The 11966-nt window shown below is 46.2% G+C and overlaps 1 gene segment (V, D, J or C); it reads left to right on the forward strand.

Moving 5' to 3' along the window:
* Positions 1–2097, forward strand: part of LOC137528857 (T cell receptor delta constant-like) — a 348846-nt gene extending 346749 nt beyond the window's left edge. The window contains 2 exon segments of the C gene segment in view: positions 405–521; positions 1903–2097. Of these exon segments, the coding sequence occupies positions 405–520 (116 nt within the window).
* Positions 2098–11966: the final 9869 nt, after the last annotated feature.

Below are 11966 nucleotides of genomic sequence, written 5' to 3' on the forward strand. Positions count from 1 at the left end.
AGTCCAGAGCAGTCCAAGCCAATAGTGTCACCAGCAGGCAGGAGAAGGCAGTATATAATTCCTAACAATACCCCTGTGCGCCTCTTCTCCTCCCTTTGGGCTTGTTCACCCTCCTTTTGAAGGGTGTATATTGGCCTTTTGGGGTTCTGCCACCATTAGGACTATTGGTTGTTTTATAGGAGGAGAACAACCACATCCAGTACTCCTGGTCACCTGAGTGGAGTCGTTTTTATGCATCTCCACGAATGGTTCCAGGCGAACTTTGGGGGTTAGATAGATAGAGATATATATATATTTGTTTGTCAAGATACAGATATGCTACAGATATATTTGTTAAGCTACAGATATGAAATTGTATGAGATCTGTGTTCACTACAATTACCAGGCCTTTTGCTGTCTTTAAGTTAGGAAAAATGAAGACGTTAATAGGCTTTTCATTCTGTTGATGGGAATACGACTGTTATTAGCCAAAACAGTGGCTTTCAACCTGCTCCTCAGCTTCAAAGTCTTCATCATGTAAGGTGAGGTTTCTCCTAAAGACTAAGTCAATTATTTGAGGTACATGGCCAGGAAAATGGTCCAGAGCTGGAGTTATGCTTTTTGGCCCTGCACCATTTTAACCCCTTCTTCAATGCTACCACCCACCCCCTCCAGACAGCTTTTTTTTGTCCACTCTCCGACCTACCAGCACAGACATAGAAGATCCTATATCCTCTCCTATATCCCTCTTACAGTATGTAGTCAGCCAACCCTGTGTAATCAACCCTCACTTCCATCAGCAGTCAACCATTCTATGGTTCCCATCTTCTTCTTCTCTCCCCTTATAGTGCATGTTAACCATTCTAGAGGCTTGTCCCAACCTGATGATGCAGTTGCTCAGAATATCTATATGCCGCTGCCTCATTAGATCGGAACAAGCCTCTAGAATGGGCAAGGTGCACCATGCGGGCAAGGAAGTAGATGGAGCTCTGCATTAGTGCAGCTGAGTGGCGCAGAACTGTGGATCAGTAATGTCTACCTCCCAGACAACCTGCACTTTCACTAGCTATCTGTTTCTGGAACCTGCTTGTGTTTGAAGTGTGGACTGTAAGTCTGATAGGGGGTGCCCCAGATCATCTCAGATTCTAGGAACGCCCCTGCTATTACAAGCACTGGAGTGACATGTAGCAGCTTTCATAGCCTCAAAAGGAAATGTGTTGTGTGATCTGCTGATAGTTCTTTCACTGCTTCTCAATGGCAAGAACAAGAGTCACAGAGACTGTTATCTTCTGATTCAGAGAGGTCCCACTTAGTATAGATCAATAGTAGTATATAGTGGAAATGATTACCATTACGCTTACTTTAACCACTTGAGGACCGCAGTGTTAAACCCCCCTAAAGACCAGGCCATTTTTCTGTTAATAGGCCACTGCAGCTTTAAGGCATCGCTGCAGGGCCGCACAACTCAGCACACAAGTGATTCCCCCCCCTTTTCTCCCCACCAACATAGCTCTCTGTTGGTGGGGTCTGATCACTCCCCATTGTTTATTTATTTTTTTATAAATATTTATGTTTATTTTTATAATAAACTGTACTATTTCTTTATTTTTTTTTTTAAAAAAAACCCTCCCTCCCCCCAGCCAGCCAATCACAGCGATCGGCTGTCATAGGCTTTAGCCTCTCCTGTGTCCCAGGGGGACAGCTGTGTCTCCAAGCGGAGATGCATGCACATCGGCACGCGCAATCACCTGCTAGCCCCATAGAAGGCCGTTCACGCCAATCGGCATAGAGCGGTCCTAGGGCTGCCGCCGCGTTACGACAATTGGCGGGAGTGGTCGGCTAGAGGTTAAACTTGTGAGCAGAGCACATTAGGATGTTTTCAGCAGGGCACCATACTCACTAACTGTTGCATTCTCTTTGCAGATTCTGGTAGTTGGTCAGGTGATGGTTGAATATGTCTACAAGAATACGTCACATCATATGAGGAAATTTTTCAGCCATTTAAACGTCCCTTTCCCTGCCTCTTTCCTGTGCTTTGGTACATTTTTATCTGGAAAAATTATTATTTTGCCATCCCAAATCCAGTTTTTATATAATTGTCAGTAGCTTTGTTTGAGTAATGCATAGATTATCTCTTGATGCTTAGTATAATGATGAAAATGTAAAAGCAATAAATAGCATTTTACTTGTCTTTTTTATTTCATTTTCATTACTTGCCATGAATGCAGTAAATCCACCCTCACATGAGTTTCACTTACCTGGGGCTTCTACCAGCCCCATCGTGCCTAAGTTTTGTTTTTGGCGACTTGCCACTGCGCCTGCATGGCCCTGGCTGTGCACATCCTCGCTCTCACCACCATCCTGCACATGTGCAAGAATAGAAAGCTCGTACTTTGTATGCGCAGGATTGTGACGGAAGCGAGACCAAGGACTCGTACGCAGACACAGTGGCTCGGTGACTGGCCAGTCACCAAAATCTTTGTTCTTTGGTTGAACTCGATGGACGTATGTCTTTTTTCAACCCAAATAACTATGTAAAAACAAATCTTAGCCACGGTGGGGGACCGGAGCATCGTTCCAAGACGGCGAGGGCACAGGGCGCCTGCAGGGGGCTGGTAGCAGCCCCAGGAAAGTGAAACTCTTTTTTTGGCACTTTGCTTTAGGTTCCCTTTAATAGAAGGAAGAAAGCCTCTGGATGGTCCTGAGGATCGTGTAAATTTGGGCACGATAAACGCCGTACCATATGGGCGCAGCCATAGGTGCCCATTAAAAATTCAGCTATTACTGTAAATTTCGACGTGGGAAATTCATGATAAAATAGCGAGAGAAGGGGGGGGGGGGACTGTAGGGCTAGGTGGGGTAAGTTGATGATAAAGGTTAGCTGCCCACAGTGGAGTTTTAGTGTTAGGCACCACCTGGGGAATCGGTTAATGTTAGGCATCAAGAGGGAGGGTTCTGTGTGAGAATAGGGTTAGGTTAGGACAAAGTAAAACATCTGTCAAATTGATATTGTACAATAGTAGATAATAGAATATCTGTAAAATTACCGATAGTCTATTACTGTTTTTTCCACCCATTTTTACTCGTGCTGCTATTATCAGTACACGGCCCAGTGGCTTCTCCCATCCTCCTTCCCCCCACCAATCCAGTGCTGGACCCCCCAAATATATTTGACAAAGGTTTGTGGGAAATGTTTGTACAGCCGTACTCCTGCTGTCCGTGTATGAACACAGCTGCACTGCTCAGGCGCAAGGAAGACCTGCACAGTAGCACAGAGCTGCTCATGCATGGCTTTTCCAGTACACAAGCAGCTCCCCAGTACTGCGCAGGTGCAGGCCATATTTGTGTCTGATCGGTGCGACTGTAGAAGAGGGTCCCAGGGAGTGTCGGCAGGTTGCAGGAGAATTGAAAAGGCCTCTGAATAATCCAGAGGGTTCTTTTCACTGAGGTAAATCTACTTTTGCATAACTTTTTACCACTGGTTTAGTTTAACTACCTGAAGACCGCGTCACGTCAATGGGGCGTGACTGCGATGGCAGCCCCAGGACCGCCTAACGCCAATTGGCGTCAAGTCCTGGGGCCGGCCACTGAAGGAGATCACACGCATGCTGCACGCGTATCTCCTGTTTGGTAGGAGGAGCTCAGCTTGGTAGGTGGAGCTCAGCTCCGCCTTCAGTCTCCCAGCGGCAATCGCTGCTCGGAGACTGTTAGACGGCAAAACCGCCGTCTTTTCACTTAGTACAGTGTTGCAATCTGCAGCAGCGCTGTACTGGGGACAGCCATGTGACACAGCTGTCCCCCTGGGGCACAAGAGAGCAATCGTCTCTCATAGGCTGAAGCCTATGACAGCCGATTGCCATGATTGGCTGGCTGCAGGAAGGGTGGGAAAAAAATAGCAATATTTATTAAAAAATAAATGACACAAATATTTACAAAAAAAAATAAACACAGGGGAGCAATCAGACCCCACCAACAGAGAGCTCTGTTGGTGGGGAGAAAAGGGGGGGGGGGAATCACTTACGTGCTGTGTTGTGCGGCCCTGCAGCTTGGCCTTAAAGCTGCAGTGGCCTATTAAAGTTGACCCAAACCAAACATTTTTTTAATTCAAAATATTTAGTTGCACCACTCTGACACACACAAAGATAAATATATACTCCTTCAAGCCTATGAGCATTTCAGTGCATGCTTTTCACCCTCCTCTTTGCATAACTAGGGTTATACAGGGGGCAGCCATTAGCAATTCCTCCTTTGCTGGATACCATTTACTCCACCAGTTTGCCGGATTATTTGCCAGCAATATGAAAGGAAGGGAGGGGTTCCTCCAATAAATGTAAAATATTTTATATTTATCATCATGCAGCTGAAAAAAGGCTGCTATTTATTATTATAATTTAGAAAATAGATTTTATTTCTGAAATCTTGTATTTTTAGTTTGGGTCCACTTTAAGAGAAAAATGGACTGGTCTTTAGGGGGGTTTAACACTGTGGTCCTCAAGTGGTTAACTTATGTGTTGCTGGTGCTCTGGAACTGGCTATAGGTTTCCCATGGCGCTAATTTTGGACACTGGCTCTCTGCTTTTGTGAAGTTGAGTGATGGTTGTTAGCGTTGGGAGTTTATCAAGGGCTCAGAGCTCAGACTAAGCACTGGAGAAGGAAAACCATGAAAGGTGAGTATCGGCTAGATTTAGTATTTTTTATGAGTGTTAGTGTTATGTGATAGGGTTGGGAAGATTAGGGTTAGATTGTTAACCACTTAAGGACCATGGGCTTAAATCCCCCCTAAAGACCAGGCCATTTTTTGAAAAATAGGCCACTGCAGCTTTAAGGCCTAGCTTTAGGGCCATACAACTCAGCACACAAGTAATCCCCCCTTTTCTGCCCACTAACACGCTTTCTGTTGGTGGGCAATGATCTCTCCCAGGATGTTTATTTTTTTAATATAAAAATTGATTGTTATTTTTTTTTATAAATAAACCTATTTTTTTAAATTATTTTACTAATCCCTCCTCCCTCCCACATCCAGTGGATCGCAGCACTGTACAGACTAATTAGACAGCGATTTCACCATCTAACAGTCTCCTAGCGGCGATCACCGCTGGGAGGCTGATTATGGAGCGGAGCTCCGTCAATCAAACAGGGATGTGCACGCATCAGCGCGCGCGATCTCTTGCAAAACAGGCCCACAGGACCTTACACCAATCGGTGTTAGGCGGTCCTGGGGCTGACGCTGCAGCCACGCCCATCAGCGCGACGCGGTCGGCTAGAGGTTGATAGTATGGACTATGTTGGTGTATGGAAAGAATGAAGGAGGATGGTCTTACTTTGGGGTGGGGGGGATTAATATGTGTTAGGAATCAGAAGGTCTTTATTCAGGGAACAGTGTGCCAGAAATACTCACAAAAGTAACATTGCAAAGCCATTTGTAGGATTTAAAAGTTTTGAAAATGTAAGCAGCTTAAAGTGGATCAACTGAATACAGCTGCTGCAGGATTTGATTAGTCCATTTTCAAACTGCATAACTTTGAGTAAAATGACCATAAAAGTTGCATAACAATGGATTTATTTGCATCTCATTGACAGTCTAATCTTCTACTACTTTTTTTATTTATATAACACTGACATCATCTACAGCACTTTACAGAGTACATAGTCATGCCACTGACTGTCCTCAGAGGAGCTCACAGTCTAATCCCAACCCTCGTCTCATGTCCAACTAGATTATTATTATTAATTTATTTATTTATTTATTTAGCACTGTCATCCTTAGCACAGCACTTCACAGAGAACATAGTCATGTTACAGAATATCTGTCAAAGTAATCCTGCGCTCACATGTATCTCCTCCACTCCGTGTTTGTATCATTCATAAAAAAGAAAAACAAAACAACATAGCGTGATACTGTTTCAATAGCCTATCACTTATTAAATAGATCCAAAAGCCTTAATCCACCAACATTCAGTTGATATATGTTCCCACCATGTGCTACTGCTGCCGAGCCACAGACAGCAGAAAAAGCTTTGTGCAGTAAGCATGCACTCAAAAATGTCCAAACAGTGAAGTAGACACCCTCACAGTGATTGAACCACAGAAAGAGTCTCACAGGTCCTCACCATCTAAAGTAGCTGCCCAGACACAGACAGCAATAAAGGCATAGACCCACGAGTTCAATTCACCTCCTCCTGTGTACAAATTGTGACACCACCACCGCTAGCCTCTCACCTTCTTGGTTGCTGTCCAGATTATAAGACAGCAGCCACACTTTAGCTATATCCCCAACGCTCTCCACAGCGTTACTTCAGCGGTACAGACAGATCTCCCAGCTTTAAAAGGCTTGTTAGACCTAATAACTGAAGGAGCTTGACATAGTGTAAAACTGTATCGTTTATTAAAAAGTTGAAAGTAGTGCACTCACATCTTCCCAGTAAAAAATGCGCATATCAGCAAGACAAATCCAGCATGTTGACTCGCCCACGCCTCTAAGCTCCGCCCAACGCGTTTCGTACCTCCGTACTCATCAGGGGCTGGAGGCGTGTGGGTAATCGTAGTTTTTATATCCAGTATCCTTGTTCATTCGCCCTATCGGCATTATGCCCATCTCCAAAATGGCCGCTATGGGACTTCCGCCCTTAAGTTTACCCAGCAGCCTTCCGCTGCTTCCTGCCCAGCAATACATTGCCCAATACAAACGTCCACGTCAGACTGGGCGTGCCTCCAGTCACCTGCCAATCAACAGCAGGGCTCCAATCCGCCCTCGCTCTGGACCTAGTGAGGCTCCGCCCCCCGCATCATTCCGTGGACGTCATATAAGTTATACGGAATCGGCTTATAAAGCCAATTAAAAACCAAGAGTCAACTCCTATAAGATACCAACAAGCTTAATACATGGCTATACCCTCTCCTCAAACCCCGATGGGCAAAACGATCTGCTTAACACGGCATGTACAGATCAATCATAACATGTTAGCAATCTACCTAATACATAAGTCAACTAACTGTTACAGAATATAGATCACATTTTTTGCAATGTTGGGCCCTCCCTTGTATGTGTGGGCTACCTCCTGACACACTGGTTTGCTAATAAATACAAAAAAATATATACATTGAGGTAATAAAACATAGGGACATAACACTGACTATGGCAGGGTTTAGAACACGATTTGGCCACACCCACAATTTAACCACACCTCTGGGTTTTTAGGGTGCACAGAGGTGCACTGAGTTTTTCTTTTTGGACCCTAAGAACGCCCCTGAGATAGACTACCGATATTATTCTACTGTTGATAGCAGGAGATAGTAGGATATCGGTAACATTACTAATATTCTACTACTGACAATATGTTGTGCCCATTTTTCCTTGCAACACTTTAAGAGATGGACATCAGATTTTGGGTTCGCGAATGCAAACTTCCTCAAAAGTTTTAGTTCGTATGAACCGGGCAAACCACCATAGACTTCAATGGACAGTATTTCTGGCCACAAAAGTGATGGAAAAGTTGTTTCAAGAGGTCTAACAGCTGGAGGGGGGCATGCCGGAGTGGGATACATGCCAAAAGTCCCTTGGAAAATTAGGTATTTGACGCAGAGTAGGGTTATAATTCCTAAAGGGCAGAAATCCTATTACATTCCTAAATTGGAGGCATAAAGTGCTTTAAAACATCTTGCATGTGTATACATTGATCTGGTAGTGTAAGTAGTGTACTGCTTCACACTGACAGACCATACTCACTGTTTAACGCACCGCAAACTCACTGTTTAACGCAAACAGCCGCAAATGGTTGTCGTTAGTTGACACTCTCCGGACATAAAATGTCAGTCCTCTCAGCGGCAATGTTTGTGTAGTGATGGCCATGCACATGTTTGTCATGTCTGTCCACAATGAAGCAACGACCTTATTATCTTGGGTGGGCCCCCAACACACTCATATAGGTCATTGCTTCATTGTGAAATGCAAGCCCCTTCACCGCGACAAGGTAACGATCACAAAGGGGAATTGACACATGTACATGCCTTTTATTTTGTTGTTGTTGCAGCCACAGTGCAGCCAGAAAAATTAGGCATGTATACACACCAGAAAATGTTTTATTTGTGGTAGCGGCCGCTGCTAGCAGCAGCCTTAAACATTCAGGATCCACCTGGAGTCCTGGACCCTGTTAGTGGTGGCGGAGAAGGCAGTCAAGAGGCCTGCAGGCAGAGATGCTGTGTTGGGACTGACTTATTCTTCGGGCAGGCAGTCATGCGGTGTGCAGGCAGAGATGCTGTGTGGGGACTGACTTAGTCTTCGGGCAGAAAGAAGCCCCCTGGGATCCATGCCTCATTCATTTTAATAAAGGTGAGGTACTGAACACTTTTTTGACCTAGGCGACTTCCCTTGACAGGGACAATGCCTCCTACTGTGCTGAAGGTCCTTTCTGTCAGGACAATTAAGGCGGGGCAAGCCAGAAGTTCAATGGCAAATTGTAACAGCTCTGGCCACAGGTCAAGCCTGCGCACCCAGTAGTCCAGGGGTTCATCGCTGCTCATAGTGTCTATATCCGCACTTAAGGCCAGGTAGTCAGCTACCTGCTGGTTGAGGCGTTGTTGGAGGGTGGATCCCGAGGCGAGGCGTTGGACTAAAGAAAGTCTGCATGTGCTTCCCGTCCTGTCCTTGCCTGTGTGGACATGGGAGGAGGATTACAGCCACCTCTTTCCCATTGTCCTGTGACATCACCCTTAAAGAGAGTCTGAAGCGAGAATAAATCTCGCTTCAGACCTCATAGATAGCAGGGGCACGTGTGCCCCTGCTAAAACGCCGCCATCCCGCGGCTTAACGGGGGTCCCTGACCCCCCAAATCCGCTCCGTACAGCGGGGGAGCGCTTCCTGGTTGGGGCAGGGCTAACCGCCGCAGCCCTGCCCCACGCGCGTCTGTCAGCGCGTATCTCCGCCTCTCCCCCGCCCCTCTCAGTCTTCCTTCACTGAGAGGGGCGGGGGAGAGGCAGCAATGCGCTGCTGACAGACGCGACTGGAGGCAGGGCTGCAGCCGTTAGCCCTGCCTCCAGGAAGCCATAAATCACGACCAAATCTGCGACCAAGTGTTGCAGTGGTCGCTTTGGGGGTGAAGGGACCCCCGTTAAGCTGCGCTATAGCGGCGGTTTAGCAGGGGCACACATGCCCCTACTAACTATGAGCTCTGAAGCGAGATTTATTCTCGCTTCAGAGTCTCTTTAAACGCAGTGTAAAGCCTACTTGCCAGCTTATTGTGCAAGTGCTGCATCCTTTCTGCCTTCTGGTAATTTGGAAACTTCTCCGCCACTTTGTGCTTATACTGAGGGTCTAGTAGCATTGCCACCCAGTACAGGTCTTTCTCCTTGAGTTTTTTTTATACAGGGGTCCCTCAACAGGCTGGACAGCATGAAAGACCCGATCTGCACAACACCTAGTCGTCATCTCCTCTGCCTCTTCCTCAGTGATGTCAGAGAAGTTCTCCTCCTCCCCCCAGCCATGAACAATATCACGGGTACCCGAAAGGTGAGCAGCACAAGCCTACTGCAATGTCTGTTGCGGTTGTTCTTCCATCTCCTCCTCAAAGCCACCTTCCTCCTCTGATGCCTCTTCCACAGACTCCTCCTCCTCCCCCCTCCTCTGTGCTGCCACAAATCTGGTTCTGGTTGTGATGGTTCCCACAACTCTTCCTCTTCCTGTTCATGCTCCTCTACATCTTTATCCACCACTCTACGCACAGCATGCTCCAGGAAGAAAGCGTATGGGATCAGGTAGCTGATGGCATCTTCACTGCGACTGACCAGGTTTATCACCTCTTCAAACGGACGCATGAGCCTGCAGGCATTACGCATGAGTGTCCAGTACCTTGGCAAGAAACGTCCCAATTCTCAAGAGGTAGCGTTCACAGTTTGCATATACTATCCACTTAAATTCAGTCCATAAAACAACATCTAGTATATTATATCCTAAAAAATACCAGTTGCACTCTCTGCATAGACAGTTCAGCAACAGCCAGTGTGAACCAGTCCTCTCAATTCCACTTGCACCACTATTTCAACAAACAGCAATCCTTCCTTTTCCTTAGGTAGCTGCTTAACTGTCTATGCAGAGAGTGCAATTGGCATGTTTTAGGATATAATATACAGTACTAGATGTTGTTTTATGGATTGGATTTAAGTGAATAGCATATGCAAACTGTGAGCGCCACCTCTTGAAAATTGAATTAATTGTATACAAGAGGAGGCGAATTGGTCTATGCTGATATTATTACAGCTGTGAGCACACATCTTTTATAGAATTAAGAAAATCCCCAGCTCCCCAGAGCTTGCCCTAGCACCGTAGCTCTACAGATACTCATTGACGGCTTTCTCTTGTTGTAGCCTGCGGTCAAATATGAGAAGCTTGAAATCCAGCGAGTCGGGCTATTGCAAATCAAGCACCTCACTGGCAAGTTCTTTTTCCGCTGAATATCAGAGAAGTGCAAAATAGCTGTGTAGGAACGCCTTAAATGCCCACACACCTTCCTGGACTGTTTCAGGACCTCCTGTAAGCCTGGGAACTTACACACAAATCATTGGATCATAAGATTCAGCACATGTGCCATGCAGGGCACATGTGTCAACTTGCCCAAACTCAAAGCCGTCAAGAGATTGCTTCCGTTGTCACACACCAAATTGCCAATCTCTAGTTGGTGCGGGGTCAGCCACTGATCCACCTGTTTGTTCAAAGTGGCCAGGAGTGCTGGTCCGGTGTGACTCTCTGCTTTGAGGCAAGACATGTCCTAGATGGCGTGACACCATCATACCTGGCATGCGGAATAGGCCCTGGGGAGCTGGGGGTGTGGAGTTTGAGAGGAGAGTGCAGTAGTAGAGTAGGATTTATTTGAGGAGGATGACAGCGAAGAGGATGTAGGGGGAGGAGTAGGAGGAGGAGAGGAGGAGAGGAGGTGGCAGCAGGCCTGCCTGCAAGCCGTGGCAATGTCACCAAGTCCACTGCACAGCCACGTACTCCATGCTTGCCAGCGGTCAGCACTGGGGTTTACCCAATGTCCGGGGCAGAGCTAAGGAGTCACGTGGGACGGAAGGAGGAAGCTAAGCGGGGACTGTGGTGTGCAGCGGAGATCCGACCGCGGCGGTGCTGACACGCACATACAAGCGCTTATGCTTTGGAATCTGGTACGCATGTTTTTATGCAGTTTTAGTAATAAATGAAAAAAGTTTTTATGCTATGCGAGTTCCCGTTTTATATATTCAAAGGTCCTGAATTGTGATTGCCCAGGATGGAGGGTTTATATGCTTGAAATACAAGAATAAATCTGGTGAGTGAGACTCACTAAGGGGGTGAAAATATTCCCCCGTGTTTCCTCTGTATACTGGTGGAGGCTGCTTTCACACTATCATATGAAGTGAATCACTGGGTGGTTCATTGTAGCAATATTGCACTATATTTGGAATTTTTTACAGGGAAATCCTATGCCACGCTGAGAGGTCAGGATTGTGATCGCAATTTTTTTTGGACTGAATCTATAATGTAAGTGCGTTCACAAATACAGTTGAAATATATGCACTGGTAGTAGAGTGTGCTGGTGGACTACAACAAGGGCCAGCTGTGTGGACTGTGGGCTGTAAGCATTGTTTCACCCACACAGAGAGCTATGCTACAGTATCATAAGTGCAATCACAAATACAGTTGAAAGATATGCACTGGTAATAGAGTGTGCTGGCGTGGCAAACTACAAGGGCCAGCTGGGACTGTGTGCTATATGCAGTGTGTCACCCACACAAAGAGCTATGCTATAGTAAGTGAATTACAAATACAGTTGAAAGATATGCACTGGTAATAGAGTGTGCTGGTGGACTGCAAGGGCCAGCTGGAACTGTTTGCTGTATGCAGAGTGTCACCCACACAGAGAGCTATGCTATAGTAAGTGCAATCACAAATACAGTTGAAAGATATGCACTGATAATAGAGTGTGCTGGCGGACTACAAGGGCCAGCTGGGACTGTAT

This window comes from Hyperolius riggenbachi, chromosome 1 (assembly GCF_040937935.1).
Source record: "Hyperolius riggenbachi isolate aHypRig1 chromosome 1, aHypRig1.pri, whole genome shotgun sequence".
Lineage (NCBI taxonomy): Eukaryota > Metazoa > Chordata > Amphibia > Anura > Hyperoliidae > Hyperolius > Hyperolius riggenbachi.